General features: G+C 50.4%; 2 protein-coding genes across 8 annotated transcripts in view; one reads left to right on the top strand and one right to left on the bottom strand.

The window, feature by feature from the left end:
- Positions 1 to 302: 302 nt before the first annotated feature.
- LOC107320877 (glucagon receptor-like) lies at positions 303 to 4,930 on the bottom strand. 4 transcript variants are annotated; one of them, XR_014934108.1, is made up of 14 exons: positions 4,426 to 4,521; positions 4,021 to 4,153; positions 3,844 to 3,940; positions 3,596 to 3,703; positions 3,293 to 3,414; positions 3,107 to 3,213; positions 2,880 to 3,036; positions 2,424 to 2,583; positions 2,234 to 2,315; positions 2,089 to 2,158; positions 1,892 to 1,980; positions 1,629 to 1,767; positions 1,357 to 1,398; positions 303 to 1,245 (listed from the first exon to the last, which is right to left on the bottom strand). XR_014934108.1 is itself a non-coding variant. In XM_015877160.2 (14 exons), the coding sequence occupies exons 2-14, from the start codon at positions 4,087 to 4,089 to the stop codon at positions 1,174 to 1,176; spliced, it is 1,293 nt and encodes a 430-aa protein (XP_015732646.1). In that variant the 5' UTR covers positions 4,090 to 4,153; positions 4,426 to 4,930; the 3' UTR covers positions 303 to 1,173. The 4 variants fall into 4 exon arrangements, 3 of the variants coding, with proteins under 3 accessions (XP_015732646.1, XP_085370949.1, XP_085370948.1); XM_015877160.2 differs by having other exon boundaries at positions 2,234 to 2,294; positions 4,426 to 4,930; XM_085514823.1 differs by lacking the exon at positions 4,426 to 4,521 and having other exon boundaries at positions 2,234 to 2,294; positions 4,021 to 4,315.
- Positions 4,931 to 8,750: 3,820 nt separating this feature from the next.
- The window catches only part of IFT38 (intraflagellar transport 38), a 38,570-nt gene continuing 27,816 nt past the window's right edge, over positions 8,751 to 19,504 (top strand). For all 4 annotated transcript variants that reach the window (XR_014934107.1, XR_014934106.1, XM_015877368.3 and 1 more), the window contains exons 1-5: positions 8,751 to 8,816; positions 8,998 to 9,109; positions 11,116 to 11,200; positions 13,269 to 13,448; positions 14,427 to 14,522. Coding sequence is in view for 2 of the 4 variants with exons in the window: in XM_015877368.3 (XP_015732854.1) it covers positions 8,795 to 8,816; positions 8,998 to 9,109; positions 11,116 to 11,200; positions 13,269 to 13,448; positions 14,427 to 14,522 (495 nt within the window). In the remaining 2 variants the exon portion in view is untranslated. The remainder of the gene's footprint in view (positions 8,817 to 8,997; positions 9,110 to 11,115; positions 11,201 to 13,268; positions 13,449 to 14,426; positions 14,523 to 19,504) is intronic.

The raw sequence follows: 19,504 nt of genomic DNA, 5'->3' as shown, positions 1-19,504 counted from the left end.
CTGCTCCCTTGCTCTGCTAAGCAGGGCTGTAAGTGGCTCTTTGGGTTATTTATCACTTTATCACCACGCTGATTTATTTTGCTGCTTCCCTCTTTGTGTAACCTGTAATGTAACCCCAGGGAGAGGAACACAGTGCTATCTTGAGCACGGATACCTGAGAGCTCCTGTGCTCTTCATACCTGTTTATTGCCCTGCAGCCAGCAGCGTGTATACATAAATGCAGCTGTATGTGTACACTTGCACTTAGCCCAGCACCCAAGAGCCATTCCCCTCCCTCAGGGCACACAAGTGGCACGCTCTGCTTGCTGAAAAATAAACATTTATTTACATCTGAAAAGAGTCAGTGTGCAAAATGGTCTGACAGGGGTTATACGTCTGTCCAGCAAACCTGCTTCGACTCCAACTCAGTCAATGGAGCCCGGTGCAGCCTCCTCCAACCTCTGCATTTATCAGAGGCTCAGAAAGTGAGGCAGCAGGGGCTGGGTGGGCCACACTCACAGCAATGGAGAACCACCTGTATTCACCTGCATGGAGCAGGGTGTAAGAGCTGCAGCCTCCCTGCTGCTGGAGCAGCCTTTTCTATGAGGCAAAGCACTGTGTGATGGGAGCTGCAGCCTCGGCAGCACGCCTGTTCTGCTACTGGAGGTAAAAGTGAGAGGCTGGGGGGGTGGTGGTTTCTGTTGCTGCAATCAGCTTTTATGGGGGCACCAGAGCTTGGAAGAGAGCTCCTGCTGCAGCCAATGCAGCTGGGACACTGAGCAGTGTTAAGGCTTGGGCTGCTGCAGGAGCTGCACTGGGAGGCAGAGGGTTGGGGGGTGGGAGGGGGCTGCTCCATGCAGTGTGCTGGAGGGAAGGCGGTGGTGAACAGCACCTGGATGTGGAGAGGATTGCTGCAGGATGCCTTGCAGGGGTCTCGTGATGGTGGCAAGGTGGCCCTGGTGAGGTGAGCAGGAGTGCAATGCCCAGCGTGGTGCTGGCACAGCTTGGGATGCAACAGCTGTGCTCCTGTCCTGCTACATGGATGCCTGCACAGGTAGGGTGCCGCAGCTGGGTCTGCTCCTTGCAGCTTTGCACACACACACACACACGTGGGGCTGGTGGTGGCTGCTCCCCCACTGTGAACATTGGTGTCAGACCCTCCAGCAGCCGGAGCAGAGCCCGGTGGTGCCGCTATCACTGCGTGCAGCAGAGCGCGGGGTGGTCGAGCTTCCACAGCTGCCACTTCTTCTTCATCTCTGACTTCACCTGGGGTGAGATACCAACAGCTTTTCCCTGGCAGTGCCCTCCCCAGCATGAGCAGAGAACCCACCCCCCTGAGCCAAAGTTAAAGCTGCTCCGTTCTACAGGGCCACGTACCTCCTTGTTGGCAAAGCAGTACAGCACGGCCACCAGGAACCCCTATGGAGACAACATGGCTGTAAGTCCCTTGGTCTGGGGGCTTTGTGTCACTGCTGCCTTTGGGGCCAACCCTAAGAGCATCCCCAATGCAGGCATACCATCTGTCCATGTGGGTTGAGTAGAGGGGGTTGTTCTTGTCCCCATCTGGGTCACCATGGGGCAGAGGGAAGGGAGAGAGGGCCCCCAATTCTTATGGCACAGGACAGGGATGGGATGTGGCCCCACCTCACCTGGAAGGAGTTGAGGAAGAGGGTGAAGAAGACCTTGATGTAGCGCAGGATGCCCGTGGTTTGCTCATCGGTGGCAAAGATGAAGACGACTTCATGGATCCCAAAGAGGGGGATGAGTGTCAGCGTGGCTTTTGCCAGCCTGAAAGATGGCAACGTTTCCCTGTGGGCATTGCAGCCAGCAGGGAGCAGCTCTTATTGGAGCTCAGGGTACTCATGTAATGAGGCACAGGATGGAGGAACCAGCACAGGCTGCCTGCCCTCACCGCAGCTTGTAGTCAGCGTAGCCCTTCTGGTTGGCACGCAACTTGGCCAAGATCACCTTGAGGATCCTCATGAAGATCAGCAGGTTGATCTGGGATGGACAACGCGGGGCATCCATGGAGCAGAGCCATCCCTCCCTTCACCCCAACCCCAGCCTGGGGCTGCCCCAGCCTCCAGCACCGTCACTGGGGTCCCCTACCATGGAGGCGAGCAGGATGGGGATGCGGATGATCCACCAGTATGCCATGTTCTCGTTCAGTGCCCAGCACCTGCCCACGAGACACAGACAGCAGCGTGGTTGTGGTGCTGGGGAGCAGGATGAGGCCCCACACACAGCCACTCACTCTGCATTCTCCTTCAGGTACTTTGCAGCCATCCAGGGCACCACAAACACCACGGGGGTCCCTGCAAGTCACACAGCACACCCTGTAAAACCAAGCACCCGCCTGAGCTGAGAAACCGGCCCCAGTCTGGGGACACTGTGGGGCACAGGAAAGGTCCCACGCCACCATGCACCCCCCGGGTGGCTCCTACCCCAGCCCAGGTACAGGTACAGCCGGTAGTAGTTCTTCTCAGAGAAGACTGCACCGATCAGCAGCTTGTAGAGGTAGACGGCCTCCACCAGGAACCAGTAGTGGTTGGCCAGGATGCAGTACTGCATCAGCACCTGCGCTGCACGACAGCCCAGTGCTGCCTGTCAGAGAGAGATGTGGTGGGGCTGGGGGCTTGTCCATAGGGCGCCCCAAGAGCTCATCCAACACATGTAAGGATGCCCCCAAGAGCTCAGCCAGGGTGCACAGAGGTACGTGTGTGCCCTGAGAGCTCCTTCATTATGAATGGGTGCACAAAGAGCTCAGCCACAGTGAGGAAACAGCGCACCAAAGTTTGTCTATGGGATCCATGAGTGTCTCAGGGACTTGTTCACAGGGTAAATCAGCAGCCCATGGGCCGGGGGCACAGCCCAAGAGCTCACCCCCTCCATGCCCTCACCTCGTGGCTGAGCAGTGCCTGCCAGTCGGCCACCTGCAGCACCTCCGCGCCCCAGCGCCGCTCCAGCAGCGCGTCCTTCACCATCACCGAGGTGGCCCTCAGCCCGAAGGAGGCGAACAGGTTGGCGTGGATGTAGTTCCTGGTGCAGTGCAGCTTCCTGGGGAGAGCCGTGGGGTCAGGGAGCGGCGGGGGCACCCCTCAGCACCGTGTGCCCACCCTGCTCCTACCTGAAGACGGTGAGAACGAGCAGAGCGGAGACGAGGGTGAGGAGTGACAGCGCGTAGCCCACGGTGTACAGCACCTTGAAGCTCACCATCAGCCTGCGGGCGCCCTCCTGCAGGTGAGCCCTGTGCTGTCAGCACCCGCTGCCTGCCAGGCACCCCGGGGTGCCCCCACCCTGCCCGAGCTCCCACCTCCTCGGCGCCATCCTCCAGCTCCTCCTCACACTGTGAATAGTCCCTCCATGGCTGGCTGCCGTTCACCATCACCCACTGCCCGTCGGCACCGCAGCGCCGGCTCACCAAGCCGTGCTTCACTGCGGGCACAGAGCGTGGTGTGTTCCTTGGGGTGCCAACACTGGGCCCGCCGTGGCAGTGGGCACCCAATGGCGCTGTGTTCTCACTGCCCTCCCCGTGTCATACATGCCCCCAAACCCACCCCGCTCAGCCCCAGGCCCCGCAGCCCCCAGCTATGGGACGGCTGCAACTCAGCGTCACCTTTCTCAAACCAGGGCAGGTAGAAGGGGCAGGAGACGTTGACGGCGGTGCCGGGGCTGCCATCGGGCCAGCAGGCGTACATGTCAAACGTGCGGTTGCAGAACAGCCCTTGGGTCGATGGGGAGAAGCCGACAGTCGGATGGCAGCAGCTCAGACCCCCCCCCCCTGTGCCCCACGCGAGTCGTTCAGACCCGCGGCCCCCGCGGTGTGACGCTGTGACCCGGAGCAGCCCCCGGTGCCGGCCGTACCCGCGGGGTAGGGCTCGCTCGCCATCCTCCGCAGACACTCATCCCGGTACCGCATCCACTCCTCGAAGGTTCTCTCCAGCACCTTGGCCCCGCCGTGCTGCAGCGCAAAGCGGCTCAGAGGGACACCCCGAGGGCACCCCCCCCACGCACACTCCGGGCTCCACGGCCGCCCCTTACCGGCACGGTGGAGAAGAAGCACATCCACGCGAGGTGCACGAGGTACCCGGAGCTCGGGGCGTCCCTCATGGCCGTGCCGGTTCCGTCGCGCTGCTTCTCGCGGTCGGTCCCGGCGCAGCTCCGGGCCGCGTCCCTGCCGGACCCCGACACCTCGGGGAGCCACCACCGCACCGCACCCCGCAGCCCGGCTGCCACAGGGGGTCGGCGGCGGGGCCGGGTGCCACGGGGGTCCGGAGCCTTTACCCCCGAGCTCTCCCTCCCATCAGAGCTCTCCCTCGTCCCGCATCCCCCCGGCTGAGCCCCCCAGCAGTCGCCCTACCCGGCTCCCGGTACCTCCGAGGGGTTCCCATGGCTCCGCACCCCTCCTCTCATCACGGCTCCCCCCTCCGCCCCCCGTTCCCTTACCGTGCTCGGCGGCTCCGCAGCCCGGGGCTCAGCGACGTGAACGCGACAGCGAACGGGCGGCGAATGCGGCCCCGCCGCCTCCCACCAACGCCGAGCCCCGACGGGGGGGTGGAGGGAGTTGGGGGCGGCACCGCCTCCCGGGGCTCAATCAGGGCCGCCCCATCGAGAGCGTGGCCCCGGGAGGAGGCGGGGGAACACACGGGGATAAGAAGGGCTCCCCTGAGCCCTTGGAGTGGTGGTGACAGAGGGGTGAGGGGTGCGGACCCCCTTTGGTACAGCACAGGGAGGGACTCGGGGCGCTGTGCCCCCCGTGGTGGCTGTCCCTTAGTGGGGTGCTGCTGGGGTCACCCCACCCAGGGGGACAGGGAGAGGGCAGCTGGGGGATGTGGGGGGCACAGCCCACAGTGAGGGTCCTTAGGCAGCCAGGTGGGAAGGGCTGTCCCTAAATGCACATTTATTGTGCAGAGGATGTGATGTTTACCTTGAAACCAATCCGGTGGGCTCTGCACGGGGGAAGCAGCTCAGAGCAATTAGCAGCCGGATCAGTTACTCACATGAAACCAACCAGGGCTGAGGGTTGGCTGCTTGGAGTGAAGCAGAACCTGCTGCGAGGAAAGCTGCCTGGGGGGAGGTTTGCCTTCGGGGTGGCCTCCCCAGCTCAGAATTCTGCTCTTGAGATGGGTGGCCGTGGGTCTGGTGTGTTCTGTGTGGGGTGGAGATGGAAGGTGGATCCCATGGGGTTTCTCTGCACAAGCATCACTGAGCGTGTGGCTAAGGACACAGCCCGGTGCTGCTCATCACACCACTATGGGATGCACCTGGGCACCTGGGCACACAGTTGGGATTGGGGTTGGGCTCCCCACGTCCCTACATCGTGTGGCCGCCGTCCCACCCTGGAGTGGTTGATGCCAACACACACAGATGCCCGGCGGTCTGGATGGTCCCCTGGGAGCAGGAGGGCTGCTGCCTGCTGACCCCCTTCGGCCATTAGGGCTGCTGGCTGAGCTCCCCATGTCCCCCAACCACAAGGCCGGATGCAGCTCGGCTTTCGGGGCTGGTGGAGCAGGGACACGAGGAACACACCGTGCCTCTCCATATTGATGCCCTCAGGCACAGGGTCTCCATAGCGACTGCGGTTCTGCGGGGCCGGATCCCGACTATGGGGCACCGCTGAGCATGGCTGGAGGTGTGACAGCTCCACCTCCCTGCGCTGCTCCAGGACAGGGGTGTCCCTGTCCTGTCCCTGTCCCCACTTGGGGATGTGTGGGCACTCTACATCTGCACCCCACATCACGCTGTGGGCAGCCCAATGTGACTGGGGGAGCTGAGCACCAAGTGGGGGCACAGCCTGAGAGCAGCAGCAATTCACAGAACAGGAATGCAAATCAACACGTCCTGATTTGCAATTATTCAGTGAATTTCTCAGAATAGGGTGCTGGCACCTCGCTGGGTACAGAGATCCAGCAGCACGGGGCTGTGCGTGGCTATGGGGTTTCCGCTGTGCAGGCCTGCCCTGAGCTCTGGATGGGATTTGGCTGCTTAAAAAGCAAAGTGTTTCCATATCAGCAGATGGTGCTATCAAAGGTAGCTGTGAGAGTGCAGAGCAACACTGGGGAAGCTCAGGACTGCTCAGGACTGCTCACCCTGGGCTTTGCTCCTGTAAGAGGGTGCTGCACACATACAGCACGATCTGGATCCTGCTCACATCTCCCTGGTTCAGGTAGGGATGGATGCTGAAAACTAATCTCCAGCATTGCCAGAGCCTGGAGCAGCACAGTGCCCACATCCCCCAGCAGTTCTCCTGCTGCACTGCCAGCAGAATTAATGCTTCTGCCCCAAAACTCACCCCAAGCCACAAAGTGCTTCCCCTTCCTCTGCACGCTGCACGGGGTGGCACACAGCCCTCACTGCCCTCTGGGAAGCCCTGCTCACTGCACTGTGCCCCCAGAAGGGTCCTGCCTTGAGGATGTTCCTGCGAAGGGCAGGGGAAAATTGGCTTTTCATGGCCTTCGATGCTGGAGAGTCTTTCTTACAATAAGATGGTATCAGCTGAGCAGCTCTGTAACCCTTCCCATCATTGTGGGTTGCAGGTGGATCTGCTCTGACAGACCTGTGCTGGGCTCAGAGGGCTGTGAATGGATTTGGCACTTGCTCCCAGCAGCCCAGAGCAGAATGTGGGTCACAGCTCTGCATTCAGAGCTGCCCAAATCCCCCTCGCTTCCACCAAGCTCGCCTCATCCAGGCAGGAAGGCTGAGCGATAAGATCAAGAACTTCTGTGAAAATCATCTATATTCACATCCTGCCCTGGAGTTGGACTCTTTGTACCCATCCTCTGCAGAAGGGCACAGCCTGCCCTTCTCCATATGTAAGTGCTCAGTAGACAGTGCTGCATCCATGCTCTGTGTTGTGGCTGCTGTACCCCCTAATTCAGGGACGAGAGGCTGCAGCTCTCATTTTGCTCCTGCTCATTCAGAAGCTGGGTGGGACTTCTCCATTCCCACTCATTTAAGCAGATCTCATCCCATCCACTGCTGTCCTCCCAGCAAGCCCAGCAGGGGTCCAGAACGTGATCATTACCCTGACAGTGACAATGATCTGGGCATTCAGCCTCACGCTGTCAATACACACAGCTGTGCCAAACCACCTTAAATTGGGCACCCCAAAATGAGGTGGGTGTGGGGGAGATGAGCTCTTACAGCTGGCTTCAGGCAGGGCTGCTGTCATTCAGCTTTGAATGGAGCTGCTGGGGGGTGGGAATATCGCTGCATTTCTCACTGCTGGGACCCCAGTGCCTCCTCTCCCGATCTGTCAGACAAAGCCTGAGATAGCTCTGGAAGTCTACTTGCTTGGGGATGTTTTTCACCCTAAGTAGCCTCTCTCGCTTATCTGCTGAGTGATCAAACAGGCGGTTGATTTATTACCCCTCCTGCTTGATACATGGGCTGCTGCTCGGCCTGGCACTGAGCTCTGCTCTCCCGGCTCCCTTAATGCCAGCACAGGCAGGAGCTGATGTGCAAAGTAATTACCAGGAGCGTGACATTCCTGGATGCTTCCCTTCCCCGGAGGCAGAGCTCTGCATCCCTGGGGTCTCTCAGCACAAGCTGCACTGTGGCTTCTTTCCCAGCTGTCCCCCATCTTCCCGTGCTCAGAATTGCTCCTTAGAAGTCCCATCCTCTCTCCTGGAGACGTGAGGTGCAACCCAAGACTTTTCTTCCTCTCATTAATAGTATGTGTGCATATAGAGAGACTTCTTTCAGCTTTAGATGTCTAAGTTTCAAGGCAAGGTGGATGAAGCTGGGGCATAGAGGAGCCTTCTGCACATGATATGGGCACAGTTCTGCTGCCACGGCTCAGCCTGCCCAGGAGGGCTCTGGGGCTGCAGCTCTTGTTGCTGTGCTCCTACATCCCAAAGTGTCCCCAGGGTGCACCCAAACCATCCCCTAATTGTCCCCAATCTGCCCTGCATGGCTTTCCTGCTGCTGAGAACAGTTTGTTTGGGATCTTTGAGCATCAGAAACCCCCGCTGCAATGATCTGGCTCAGGAATCACAGCTGCTCCTTTGGGCTGCGTGTGATGGGAGCAGTGCAAAGCAGCAGCTCTCCTCAAAGAATTATGGCAAAGAAATGCTTTAGGACAACGTGCCAGGTGCTGCCGTGTGAGAATTTGGCCAGAGGGATGTGACAGCAACTTGGATGGCAAACGCTGCCAAAAAACACGCTCTGCAAAGAGCAGAACTCTAAAAACGAACATAAAAACCCAACAGGCTGATGGAGGAGCAGTGAGACCAGGGAGACCCCTCTGCTTCTGAAGTGATGATAATGGGGCAGAGCAATAGAAAGGTCTCTTGTCTGCAGGGGGATCCCAGATGTGACCAAACTGCTCTTTGGGCTCTGGGCTCAAGCAGGTGAGTGCTGCAAGGTCTGGTTGTCCCTGCAGTGAGACCACATCAGCTTCCCACCCATCCCCTTGTTGGCTGCAGACATCTCCCCCCCTGCTGCACAAAGCAAGGCGCACACAGGGCACGGTTCGCACTGCATAATGCTGGCACTGCATCAGGAGCTTCGTTTCCAACAGAATTTGCAGGTGAAGGAGAAAAAGCCTTGAGGTGTGAGCTGAGCTGTGTGACAGTTGATGGCCATGGAGTTGGGTGCACATGCTGTGGGTTGAGCACAGCTTTGTTTGCTGCTCGGTGCACCTTGTTTGCTCCAAAGTTGCACCCAGTTCAGTAGCAACTTTGTGCTGCCTGGTGTTCGTGTTTGAATGAGTGCACGGACCGCTTCGCTTTCCGACTAAGTTTGGCCCCTCCGCCGCGCCGTTGCTCGTTGCCATAGCGACGCACGGTGCGGCCTAGTGTGTGTGGGCCGCGCGATGTCGTACCGCGATGTGCGCAGTGAGTCCGGCGGGTTGACGGGCCCGGTCGGGATGGGTCGGTTCGGGAGCAGCTCGTTCCAAGTCCCCGTGTCGCCCTGCGGGGATTTCTGTAGTGAAATGGCGCCGTCTGTTGCCTCGGTCGGTCCTTCTGAGCCGCCTGGTGTCGCCGGGCCTAAGCCCCGCTGCTCGTTGTCTTTCAGACCTGACCGAGATGCTGCGGGCCCTGGGCTACCCCCGCCTGGTCTCAATGGAGAACTTCCACGCGCCCAACTTCGCGCTGGTGGCCGAACTGCTGCTGTGGATGGTGAGGAGGTGGGTACAGACACAGCACAGTGTGTCCATACACCCCGTACAGCTCACGGCCTCCTGCCTGCACACAGCCACTGGCTGCTGAGGGACCCTCCTGCTTGCTCTGGACCTGAGCAAGGCCTTTGACATCACATCACATCCTCATCTCCAAATTGGAGGGAAGTGGGTTTGATGGGTGGACAACTGGATGGATCAGCAATTGGTTGAAAGGCCGCAGACAGAGGTTGGTGGTCAATGGCTCTATGTCCAGGTGGAGGCCGGTAACGAGCGGTGTCCCCCAAGGGTCTGTCTTGGGACCGGTGCTCTTGAACATCTTTATTAATGACATCGATGAGGGAATGGAGTGCACCCTCAGCAAGATCTATGGGGTCTCTATGGGGTCTATGGGGTCTCTATGGGGATCTATGGGGTCTCCTGGGCAACCTGATCTAGTAAAGGTGTATGTTTGGTGGCCCTGCCAGGCAGGGGGGTTGGAACTACATGATCCTTGAGGTCCCTTCCAACCCGGGTCATTCTGTGATTCTGTGAACAGGGTCACTCACAGCTCCATCACTGACCAGAGCCCATCCAGTCTCACCTTGGGGGGCTGCAGGGCTGGGGGACCCATCACCTCTCTGGGCAATCTATGCTGGTGCCTCATTGCCTGTATTGTAACAATTCTTCCTTATATCCAATCTAAATCCCCCCTCTTTTCATTTAAAACCATTTCCCCTTACCCTGCCACAGCAGCCTGTCCCCTTCCTCCTTCCCACCCCTTTAGATACTGAAAGTACCCTGCACCCCAACCACACTAATGCACACTAGCAGCTCCTCTATCTTACTACAATTACCGTTGTTTCACCTTGGCCTTGTATAGCATCTGTGCTGTTCCAAAAAGAGGTGCTCACCTCCTGCTGTCCTGCTGTACTTTCACAGCCACCCAACCCATGGACAGACTTTGTTTAAATGTTTATGGAACCTATTTCTAATCAAATTATCTTCTTTCCCCCACATGAGTGAAAAAATAACCAAAGCTGCTGCTCGTAACATGGTGTATTACAGTATATTACAGTGGAAGCCATGACAGTGAACTGCTCACCTAATTACTGCTTCTTTGGCCCGAATTTGTAACTAATATAACAGCTGGGAATTTAAGTGTAATGGATGTGTTTCCTGAATGTTGTCACAATGTATTATCAATAAAATTGGGGGATACTTATAAATGATTCACAAGTGCTGGAACTGAGTCTTTGGAATAGGGCTGTTACACGCAGTGTCTGCATGACTTGTTGCCTTCACCTCATGTTTAAAATCACAAATCGGAGTTCCCCTGTGGTGTGTAGCAGCACCACCACACGACAATTGAAAGAAATTAAAGCTCCTGCTTTTTAAAACAGCATTTTTCTAATGTACCCACGTGCTTAAGAAGCTCAAACCTGTGCGTTGTAATGTTACTGGCAGCGCTGAGCCCGGGAGGGAGGTGGTTTGATTTCAGACCAAACTGAACACCAGCATCTTTCTCTGTTCAGAGTAAGGCTCATGCAGTGACAGACAGCTTTTCTGCTGGAGAAGCCTTTTGATTGCACTTCACAGCACACAAAATACTTTGCACGTGCCTTGCTTTTAGTTGCAAACATGATTTGAAAGAGATTGGAGTTAAGTTTGGGTTCTGTAAGCTCTTTGTGATTTAAGTAGGAAGTTATTTTCTAAGTGTTTCATGGACTTGATTTTGCCAACTCCGTTTTGATCCTGATCAAAAAACCCTGATTGAAAATGTATGTGGTGCTCCAAAGGACCAATTCCTTCTGGAGAAACATCTCAGGCTTTACAGCTTTTGCATTTTGGGCACAGCCCCAGTGTGGCACTGTGGGGCCTTGGCAGTCCCAGCTGCAGTAGGAGCTGAAGAGCTGTTTTCCAGTCTCATACGTGTTGGTTTTTTTTCCATTTCTTTCTGACTTTGCCTCTCAAGTGAAGTGTCTCCTTAACCCTGCACGTGTATTTCTCATCCAAATCTATGTGTGCTTCCACAGGTATGAACCTCAGTCTGACATTCCCTCTGATGTTGAGACGGAACAGGACCGGGTTTTCTTCATTAAGGCTGTAGCTCAGTTCATGGTACGTCTGCTTATTTCACACTGAAATGCTTGTTCCATGTTAGCTTGAATGATTTCCCTCTTAATCCCTCATAGTTTCCTTGTGAGGGGTGGCTGAGCTGTATTGTATTCTTGTGATGTATGTCACACTGCAGGCAGCATTGTTTTCTCTCCAAAGTAATCGTGTTCAGGTTGTAAAACTGACCAACGTATTCTGCTCAGGATTAGAAAGAAAAAGAAAAAAATAATAAGAAGATGAAAAGGAAGGGAGAGGGAACTTTATTTTAGAACTTACTAATAGTAAAGCTTCAGTTATTGCAGTGATAGAGGTGATAAAACTCCATCCCTAATCCCGTGTGTGGTTTCATTTATGTCGTAGGAGTAGGTAGAGTAGGAATATTCCTACTTGATTTGAAGGCTGTTTGGGGCTTGGTGCTCTCTTAGGTTTGTATTTGCATGGCTCCAAAACAAGGCCCTGTGGGGTCCTGCTGTAGTAGCGACCCTAAGCTTGCACAGAGCAGGCTGTTTTCTTACTGAGATCTTGTGCTGTTGCATCTGGCTTTATAAAATTGGGAACTACACATCTAATGCTAAAACAGTATTCATCTTTATCACTTTGAGTGGAAGAAAAAGATGAGAGTGAAAGATATAGTGAATCTATTTAAAATAGATGCAGAGGAGATTCTTGCTTATTTATAGATGACTTTGGATGCCAGATTCAGTTGTATGCTCCAGTGTTTATAAACTCTGATGGATGTTTTCATTATGATATTGAATCATACTTCAGCATTCTGCTTTGCGTGCCTTCTCACTTATTCAATTGAGGCATACTTTTCTCAGAGCGAATCTTTTACCACCACTTAGAGTTGCTGTAAGGTAGGTGGCTGCACCTCAGGCTTTCCAGATGTGAGGTTACCAGCCTGAACAAGCAACGCCATTATGCCAATCTGGGAAACACATGTAGTTGTATGTGGTTTTTGCCTCTTTTTTTCCTAAATTGTCTTTGAGTGAAATACATTTTTTTTTTCTTTTTGCCTGGCATTGATTTTTCTCTCTTGAGGGTGAATGGAGCTGCAATTGGAATTCCTGCCTTTAACCACATCCTTCGTGGTGTGTTGTGTTGGTTTTCTTTGTGTAGTGGATGTTTAACATTTAATGACATGCTTCTCTTGAAATTTTATTCCTGCTGTTTCCATGATTCAGGTTTTTTTTTAGTTCCTTTCTTACTGAAAGAGAGGGAAAGAGGACGTGTTTGGCTTTCCATCTTGAATGTTGGTTCAGCTGAGGTCGTGGTAGACAACATTTTCAAAAGCAATTAAGGGTTTTTGTACTGCAAGTCTCATAGTGGCCCTGATCAGAGTGTACAACATCCATAACCTGTTCTGGAGGCTCCAGGGCCTCCTTTCAGCTGTGTGGTTTGCATGAAGTAGGTTCAGCCACCTGGCAGGGGATGAGAGAATTACACTCGTGTCCATTCTGTGACAGATATGTGATTTTGATGATGCTTGCTTTTCTCCTTTGCTATTTTGAAGTATAAAAAGAAGATATTGTAATTTCTAATGCGTTTTTTCCTTTCAGAGATGGAAGGCAAGAGGATGAAGTCAGTAATATTATAACAGGGAATAATTTGAGAAACAATAAAATACTCTGAAGCTACTGCTGGAGGAGAAGGCAGATAAATTAGGATAATTGATCTTATTCTTGTAACTCATTAAGGGTGAAATTTACCTCTCTGCAGCATCATCACAAGACCTGGGCAGCACTTACATTCCACTTAAACTTAATTTGAATTTAAGTGGTGCACAGGGGTTTTGCTGATCTTCACATGGGGAAGAATTAATGAATAGTTTGAGTTTTTTCATTCTGGCAATTATCTGCAAATGTTCTGACATACAGAAAGTACACGCATCTCAGGAAGGTTTCTTTAGAAATGACAGCAATGTGGTTAAGCAAATCTCTTTCCAAACAGGAAGTTTTATCTGTTTAAAGCAGACAGCAGCGCCTCCAGTGTGAGCTTCTGAGTGAAGTAAGAAGGGGTAGATGGAGATTTTGTTGTTTTTTGTGGCATGATGGTTTCTTTCTTTGCAAAGGCTACCAAGGCCCACATAAAGCTCAACACCAAGAAGCTTTACCAGGCAGATGGCTACGCGGTGAGAGAACTGCTGAAAGTCACCTCTGTGCTTTACAGCGCAATGAATACAGGGGGAATGGAGCACACAGACATCATTGAGGAAGACAGCAGCAAATTCAAGTTTGATCTTGGTTCAAAAGTAAGGAAAACTTTTACTTCTGTTGTGGGCGAGAGTGTTGTGTGAGCCTGTGAAAAACAAATGCATCTTCTGAGACTTAAGGAGAGAACGTTCTCACAAGGAAGTTCGTACGGCTTCATCTTGGTTGAGGTTACATAGTACAAGGAAATAGTGTCACCAAATTGTTTATAATTATTTTGAAATGCTGTTAAAATTGTAGGGATGTTGGAGTATGCGAGGATAAAGGTGATTTTTTATCTACTAACATCACTGCAACATACGAGCTTCAGAAATACTGACAGAACATTGGATTTTGGGCCAGTTTGCATTGAGCTAAAAGGCAATATTCATATTATCCAAACAGACATCAAAGCCTTCCAAGCCCTTAAATGCCTTCCTGGGATACTAAAGAAAGTCATGCTTTGTGCAATAAGAGTTCTTGTTGCTGCTTTTTGTTACTTTTAGCACCTTTTCTATATCCTGATATAACATTTGATTACTTTGTAGCAATGCTCTCCTGTGTCTGCCTATTTGGCAGTAATAGCTGTTCTTGAAAAGATGGCAGAACCACAATTATTCCTTTTTATGAGGAAAGCACTTCAGAGAAATCATGAGAAAAACCACTTCTAGATGATCCATGCTCAGTTCTTACACAGTGTCCTGGCTGCATACCTTTTGGTGTATGTACTTCTGCATATGAAAGAGGTGTTTCTGTCTGCCATGGGTAGCACACGAACGAACAAGTGGCTCAGTCAGCTTTGATCTGAAGTGCCTGGGATCTCACCAGGCAGCCTGTGTCTAAATGGTGCCTAACCAAGGCCATGTTCAAGCCTGGAGGTGGACTTGCTCTGATTCCAGTGGACAACTTCAGTGCTGTGGCAGTTTCAGTCTCTGTGATGGCCTTCTTTTTAACACAAAAATAAGAAAAATCTGTTGTTGATTTTCTTTGTGATATTGTGGATTCTCTTTTACCATTCTCTGCTGTTGCTGTGTTTCCAGATTGCTGACTTGAAGGCAACTAGACAGCTTGCTTCTGAAATCACCTCCAAAGGAGCAAATCTGTATGACTTACTTGGCAAAGAGGTAGAACTAAGGGTAAGTGAATGAGAACATCTGTTTGCTAGGCGCTGTAAAGGAGAAAGGTGCAGAAAGTGTGAGCAGCTGCTTGTAAGAGCTGCATCTGAAATGAATATTCTGCTGATTGCAGGAATGGGTCAAAGTTTGTGTTTTCTTCACATCCAAATTAATGCCTGGATTGCAGTAAAGCCAAGAGAACGCGTTTGGCATTTCTCCTTGAGAAGAAAACTGAAGTAGTCTCTGTAGAACTGTTTGGAAATATTGACTTTATGTTTCAGCAGTGCTAAGACGTATATTTTGAAAGATAAATTATTAATGCTCTGAGTTATCCGAGTGCAAGGCTCATTATTTCTGTTACAGTAATTGAAAGGCATGGAAGCCTGCAGGGTACAAATTCTTCAGTTTAATTGTAAAATTGCCAGCTACTGCATGAAGTCACAGATGTGTCATCAAACACTTTGCCAATAAGTCTCCCAATTTCTTTCTCTAATGTGCTTATCTGTAATGCTGGAGGTTATTTATTTACTGATAATAGACATTTAAACAAGGGAAACCCTGGAAGTTCTGGTATCATTTTTTTTGTAACCTTCATGTTTGTAATATCTGAGCTGTGGAAAGCACATCCTGTGAGAGCAGCAAGCTGTGTGCCTTGACAGCTAATGCTCTTAGATCCTTGCTTGGTGGAGTGCAAGTGTTTGAAGGAATAGATGGTGTGCAGATTGTGTAAAGCGTTGCCTTTCCTGCAAGGTATGACAGCGTGGTGTACAGACACGTGAAAGATGTGAATATTTTTAGAAGGGAGGGATGAGTGATAATCAATGCGAATTCAGCATACGCCAGCCTTACAGGGTGGTTAATCAGTTACTTCTCATCTGGTATTCTTTGCTTAATTTCCTGGCTTTGAAATAATTTTCACATGAAGACTACTTAATGTGTTAGTGTTTGATTTAGATCATTAAGCTGTGCTATCACTGTAGGCAGCACCTCTTAGAACTCAGCTAAAAAGTCAGGTACAGGCCAACATAGGTCAGTCTGTTTAAGAAGTACTTCAGCATTGCTTTGAAATTGGGTATTGTTTCATCACTTGAAATTGAGGCTTTTAGGAGCCCAAGTGTCTGCAGTACTGGGCCTTCTAAAAGGGACCTGCACAAGTACAGAGCACTGAGAGTGTGGAATGGAAAATCAAGAGCTGGAGGAGTGCTTCATTGCAGCTGCTTCTTGCGCCAATTAAAAGAACTTTAGCATTATTCTATTTAAGGTGCAGTTTGTAAAAGGATGATTGATTATTTACACTGGAGAGTGTCTTTTGTACCATGTAATGATTGAGGGCATGAGCTGGAGCTGATGGATTTTACAGAGGAGTTCAGTTTACATCTTGCAAAGAGATTTGACAGACTGGATTTGTTATCTTCAGGAAATCCTGTCTTAGGAAAGACGACCTCTGCTTCTGTCTCATTAGCTCTGAGTTTGTATCTTAAAAGCATAACATGGCACAGTGACAGGAGAGTCTGCGGAGTGCAGCACAGAAGCTGTGATGCTGGGTTCCTATGATTTGTTCCTGGCTTCAGCCTTATGAGTGAATTGTTAGAGCTGAAAATGCCTTTTCTTCTGGGGTTACAAAGCCATAAGGTTGCACTAAGCAGACTTCCCTTTAACCGTGCAGCTTTATGCTTTCTTCTAAAGGTTACTGGTGATGGTAATTACTTATCTTTTGGTTCTTGTTGCTGTAAGTTTCTTTATTGTAAATGAGGACTTTACACTTGTGGTGTGTTTGAAAGAGAAAGGGACAAAAGTCAGTTGTAGCCTCTTTGGAGTGGAACCAGTCCTGGGGGTACATATAAGTCTGTGCCTGGTAGCGCAGTGGGTATGATCTTCCCTGGGGACTGTGTGTCCTATTGAGAGAATGTTGTAAAATGAGAGCAATAAAAGCACTTTCACACAAAATGTTTTTAGCTGGGATCTCTTCTTTTTATTCTTTATGGCAAATGTATTGAATCGTATAATGAACATATGAATTGGTGGGAAGGGATGAAGAATTTGTGTTCTGCTAAGAACTGGAAGGTTCCTCAGGAAAATACACCAATTGCTACTATTTTTTTTACAAAAATGGCAGTTTAGATGCTATAAAAATTATTTGCAGCCCATGTGCTGGAGAAAGCAATCTCCTGAAAATGAGCTGAACTTAAAGCTGTTATTCTGAGTTGTTTACAGACTGCTTGGACCAGGGGATTGCTGTGACCCACGTGCTGGGCAGATTCACTGCTTGTGGCAGCCGTGCCCCTTGTTGCATGGGGAGGAAGTAGAGGCAGACACACCAGTGCCTTTGGGAGAGGTTGGAAAATAGAAGTGAGACTTAATAGAAGAGATTCCCCCCAGTTTGTTTCCATCTTTTCAGGAACCACAAAGCAAAAACCTCACCCACCGTATTAGATACTGCGGACACTGTAACTTCTGTGCTTGTAAAACAGATGTAATAGTTTTCTCTTCCTATCTGGAGCTTAAGTAGTAATAAGGGGAAATGTTGTTTTATGGTTTTCTGATAGTATCTACACTATGGCTGTGATTCATTGTAGCCACAATTCAGTTCAGGTGTGCTAACATCCCAGAGATGCTGAGCCATGTACTTATCCTGGAACGTGACTCTGTGCTTCAGGAAGCAAATGGGAGAAGGAAACAGAGAACAAACTTACAGGAGGGTGGTGAACTCAGCTCTGTGGAGCAGTAGGGCCGAGCTGGATGTGCAGTGGGGTCACTGGCTCAGCACTCCACCGTGCAGCTTGCTGCTTGGCCAGGCTGCCTGTGGGGCAGCTGTGCTGTGGAAGCCTTTGAAAACTGTTGAAGCTCTGTAGGCTTTGTGTTTTAATCCTGTAGAACTTCTCTACCACGTTCCTGTTTCCACAATGAACCTCTGTAAATAAACTCCTTTGTTGTTGAAGTTAAGCTGGACATCTTATGGGGGCCAAGAGCATGAGCTGCCAGCCCTGCTATTCCCATGTGTGTATTGGAGCAGCAGAAGGGCAAAGGGAGCTCAGTGTGACAGCCCAAAGCAGCCTCTTGGCAGCAGCAGCTCTACCCTGGCTACAGTGCAGCATCCTTAGGGGATCCCTAAAGGAGATTTCTTACTCACAGTTGTTGGCAGGAGGATGTCACTAGGAAAATAGGGGTTTTACAGTAACCTTGGGACAGGTGATTCATTGCTTGTAACCTGATAGATTAGATTTCATCATCCTTATTTTGCCTTTCAAATATTTTAAAGTAATTGAGCTATATAGAGCTCGCTTGAGTATGAAATGAGCTCATCAAGTGAGAGGCTGAGAGCCAAATGCAGTTGTTTTCTGCCATCACCATTAAGTCTGATAATGCCCATGGAAGCCAGTAGAGTTGTAGTTATTTCTAAATAGCCAGTGCTGAGGGCAGGAAAGAATTGCCTGTAATTTCACACCATCCTCCCCAGATTCTTTTCTTCACAGCCTGCTGGGATGGGATCCTCTGCCTGCCCTTCCCACTCTATTTCAGATGGGCAGAAGTGCTGTGAGCTGTGAACTCATGTGGGGAATTAGAACCTTGTGTGCGGATATCAAAGCAGTTGCCATTCACTGAAGGTTACTTTTAGTATTTTTTTTTTAATGTGAAGATTATTGATTTCCATTGCTTGTTTCCTTTTGATATTGCATGGCTAAGCAGTGCATGCACTAAATTGCGTTGGCGGAGAGATTGTGCTATTAGAGAGCAATAGGAGAGCAGTTTGGTTTATTTCTTCATTACATTTTATGTGCTGAACCTGTTGCATATATTAAAATGTGTTGACGGCTGTGATACTGTGCTAATGAATTTGAGAACTCCAGTTCATTCATTTCCAAATGCTGAAATGGAGGATCTCAGTACCCAGGCTTAGTTAAGCTGAGGCCTTGTTTGTATTCCTGGGTGAAGACTGCTTCGTTTTCCTGTGGGTGTAAAGGAAACGCTGGCAATTGGCACTAATGGGTTGAATACATCTGTTTTCCTTGTCTCTGCACCTCCTGGGGAAAGATCACTGGGAAAAGTGAAGTAAAACTCATTTTTATTTCCTATAGAAACACTGACTCTGATTTGTGTCACAACCTTTCCTTTCTTTATTAGGAGCTCTTTTTGCACGTAGTTGGTACAGGAGCTGTGTGGAAAATCGTTATGCATGAGGTAAATGATTGTTCCGAGCCATAGGTCACTTTAATAAATTACTTTCTGAACGAATACAAATTTCAGCTGAAGGAGAGAAGAGTTTATTAAGGGAAAGTCTCTATTAGGTCTATTGCAGATACATCCTGATGTGAATGTGTCTGCATTTATTGGGAAGGCTGCTTGTTTGCTTGGAAATGTGCCTTTCTGAGGCCTTTATAAATCCATCATTTCCTGACTGCGCTTCTGATATATATGTAAATTGCTTCCAAAATTAATCCATAACGTTAGAAACAACTAACTATCCAGCTTTGGAAGGAGAACAAGGCACTTGCACTTCTGGATTTCTAACTTTTATTCCTCCTCTCAGGTGGGTAATGCTGGATTTTTGGGTTTGGAGCAGGAATGCAAAGCTGTTATTCAGGTTTCTTCCTCCCTTTCTCTCTCTGCACCATTTTCAGTGCTCAGGATGACCAAAACACACACAAGCTGACCTAAGTTCAGTCTCTCACAGAGGAGGTTTACTAACTAAATCTGTTAGCTCTAAGGCACGTAAAACAGGAAAAAAAAGGTGAAAATAGTCTTTCTTTTGATGCACTTTGCTTGTGCAGAAGGTGGTTAGCACCTTTGGTCTGTGTGCTCGTTTTCCTCTTGGCTGTTACTCCATCTGTGACCTTGAACAAGCCGTTTAAATCCTGCCATCCTCTTGTGTAAATAATTTCTATAATTGTGTAGGTTAAAGCTCTTAACAGCCAGATAAAATGTTTCCCAGCCTACAGAGGATACATTTCTAAGTACAGGCTATTGGAATGTGTTACTGTTATGTATGCACACAGTGTAAGTTT

The sequence above is a fragment of the Coturnix japonica genome, chromosome 13, assembly GCF_054131305.1.
Source record: "Coturnix japonica strain WE chromosome 13, WE-NBRP24, whole genome shotgun sequence".
Lineage (NCBI taxonomy): Eukaryota > Metazoa > Chordata > Aves > Galliformes > Phasianidae > Coturnix > Coturnix japonica.
This window is presented reverse-complemented; position numbering and strand designations above follow the sequence as displayed.

Coding starts and splice junctions, on each gene's coding strand:
- LOC107320877 (XM_015877160.2), bottom strand. CDS start 4,089: ATGAGGGACGCCCCGAGCTCCGGGTACCTCGTGCACCTCGCGTGGATG. Junction 1,768..1,891: donor TACGCTGACTACAAGCTGCG/GTGAGGGCAGGC, acceptor GCCATCTTTCAG/GCTGGCAAAAGCCACGCTGA. Junction 1,399..1,628: donor TCTTCCTCAACTCCTTCCAG/GTGAGGTGGGGC, acceptor TTGTCTCCATAG/GGGTTCCTGGTGGCCGTGCT.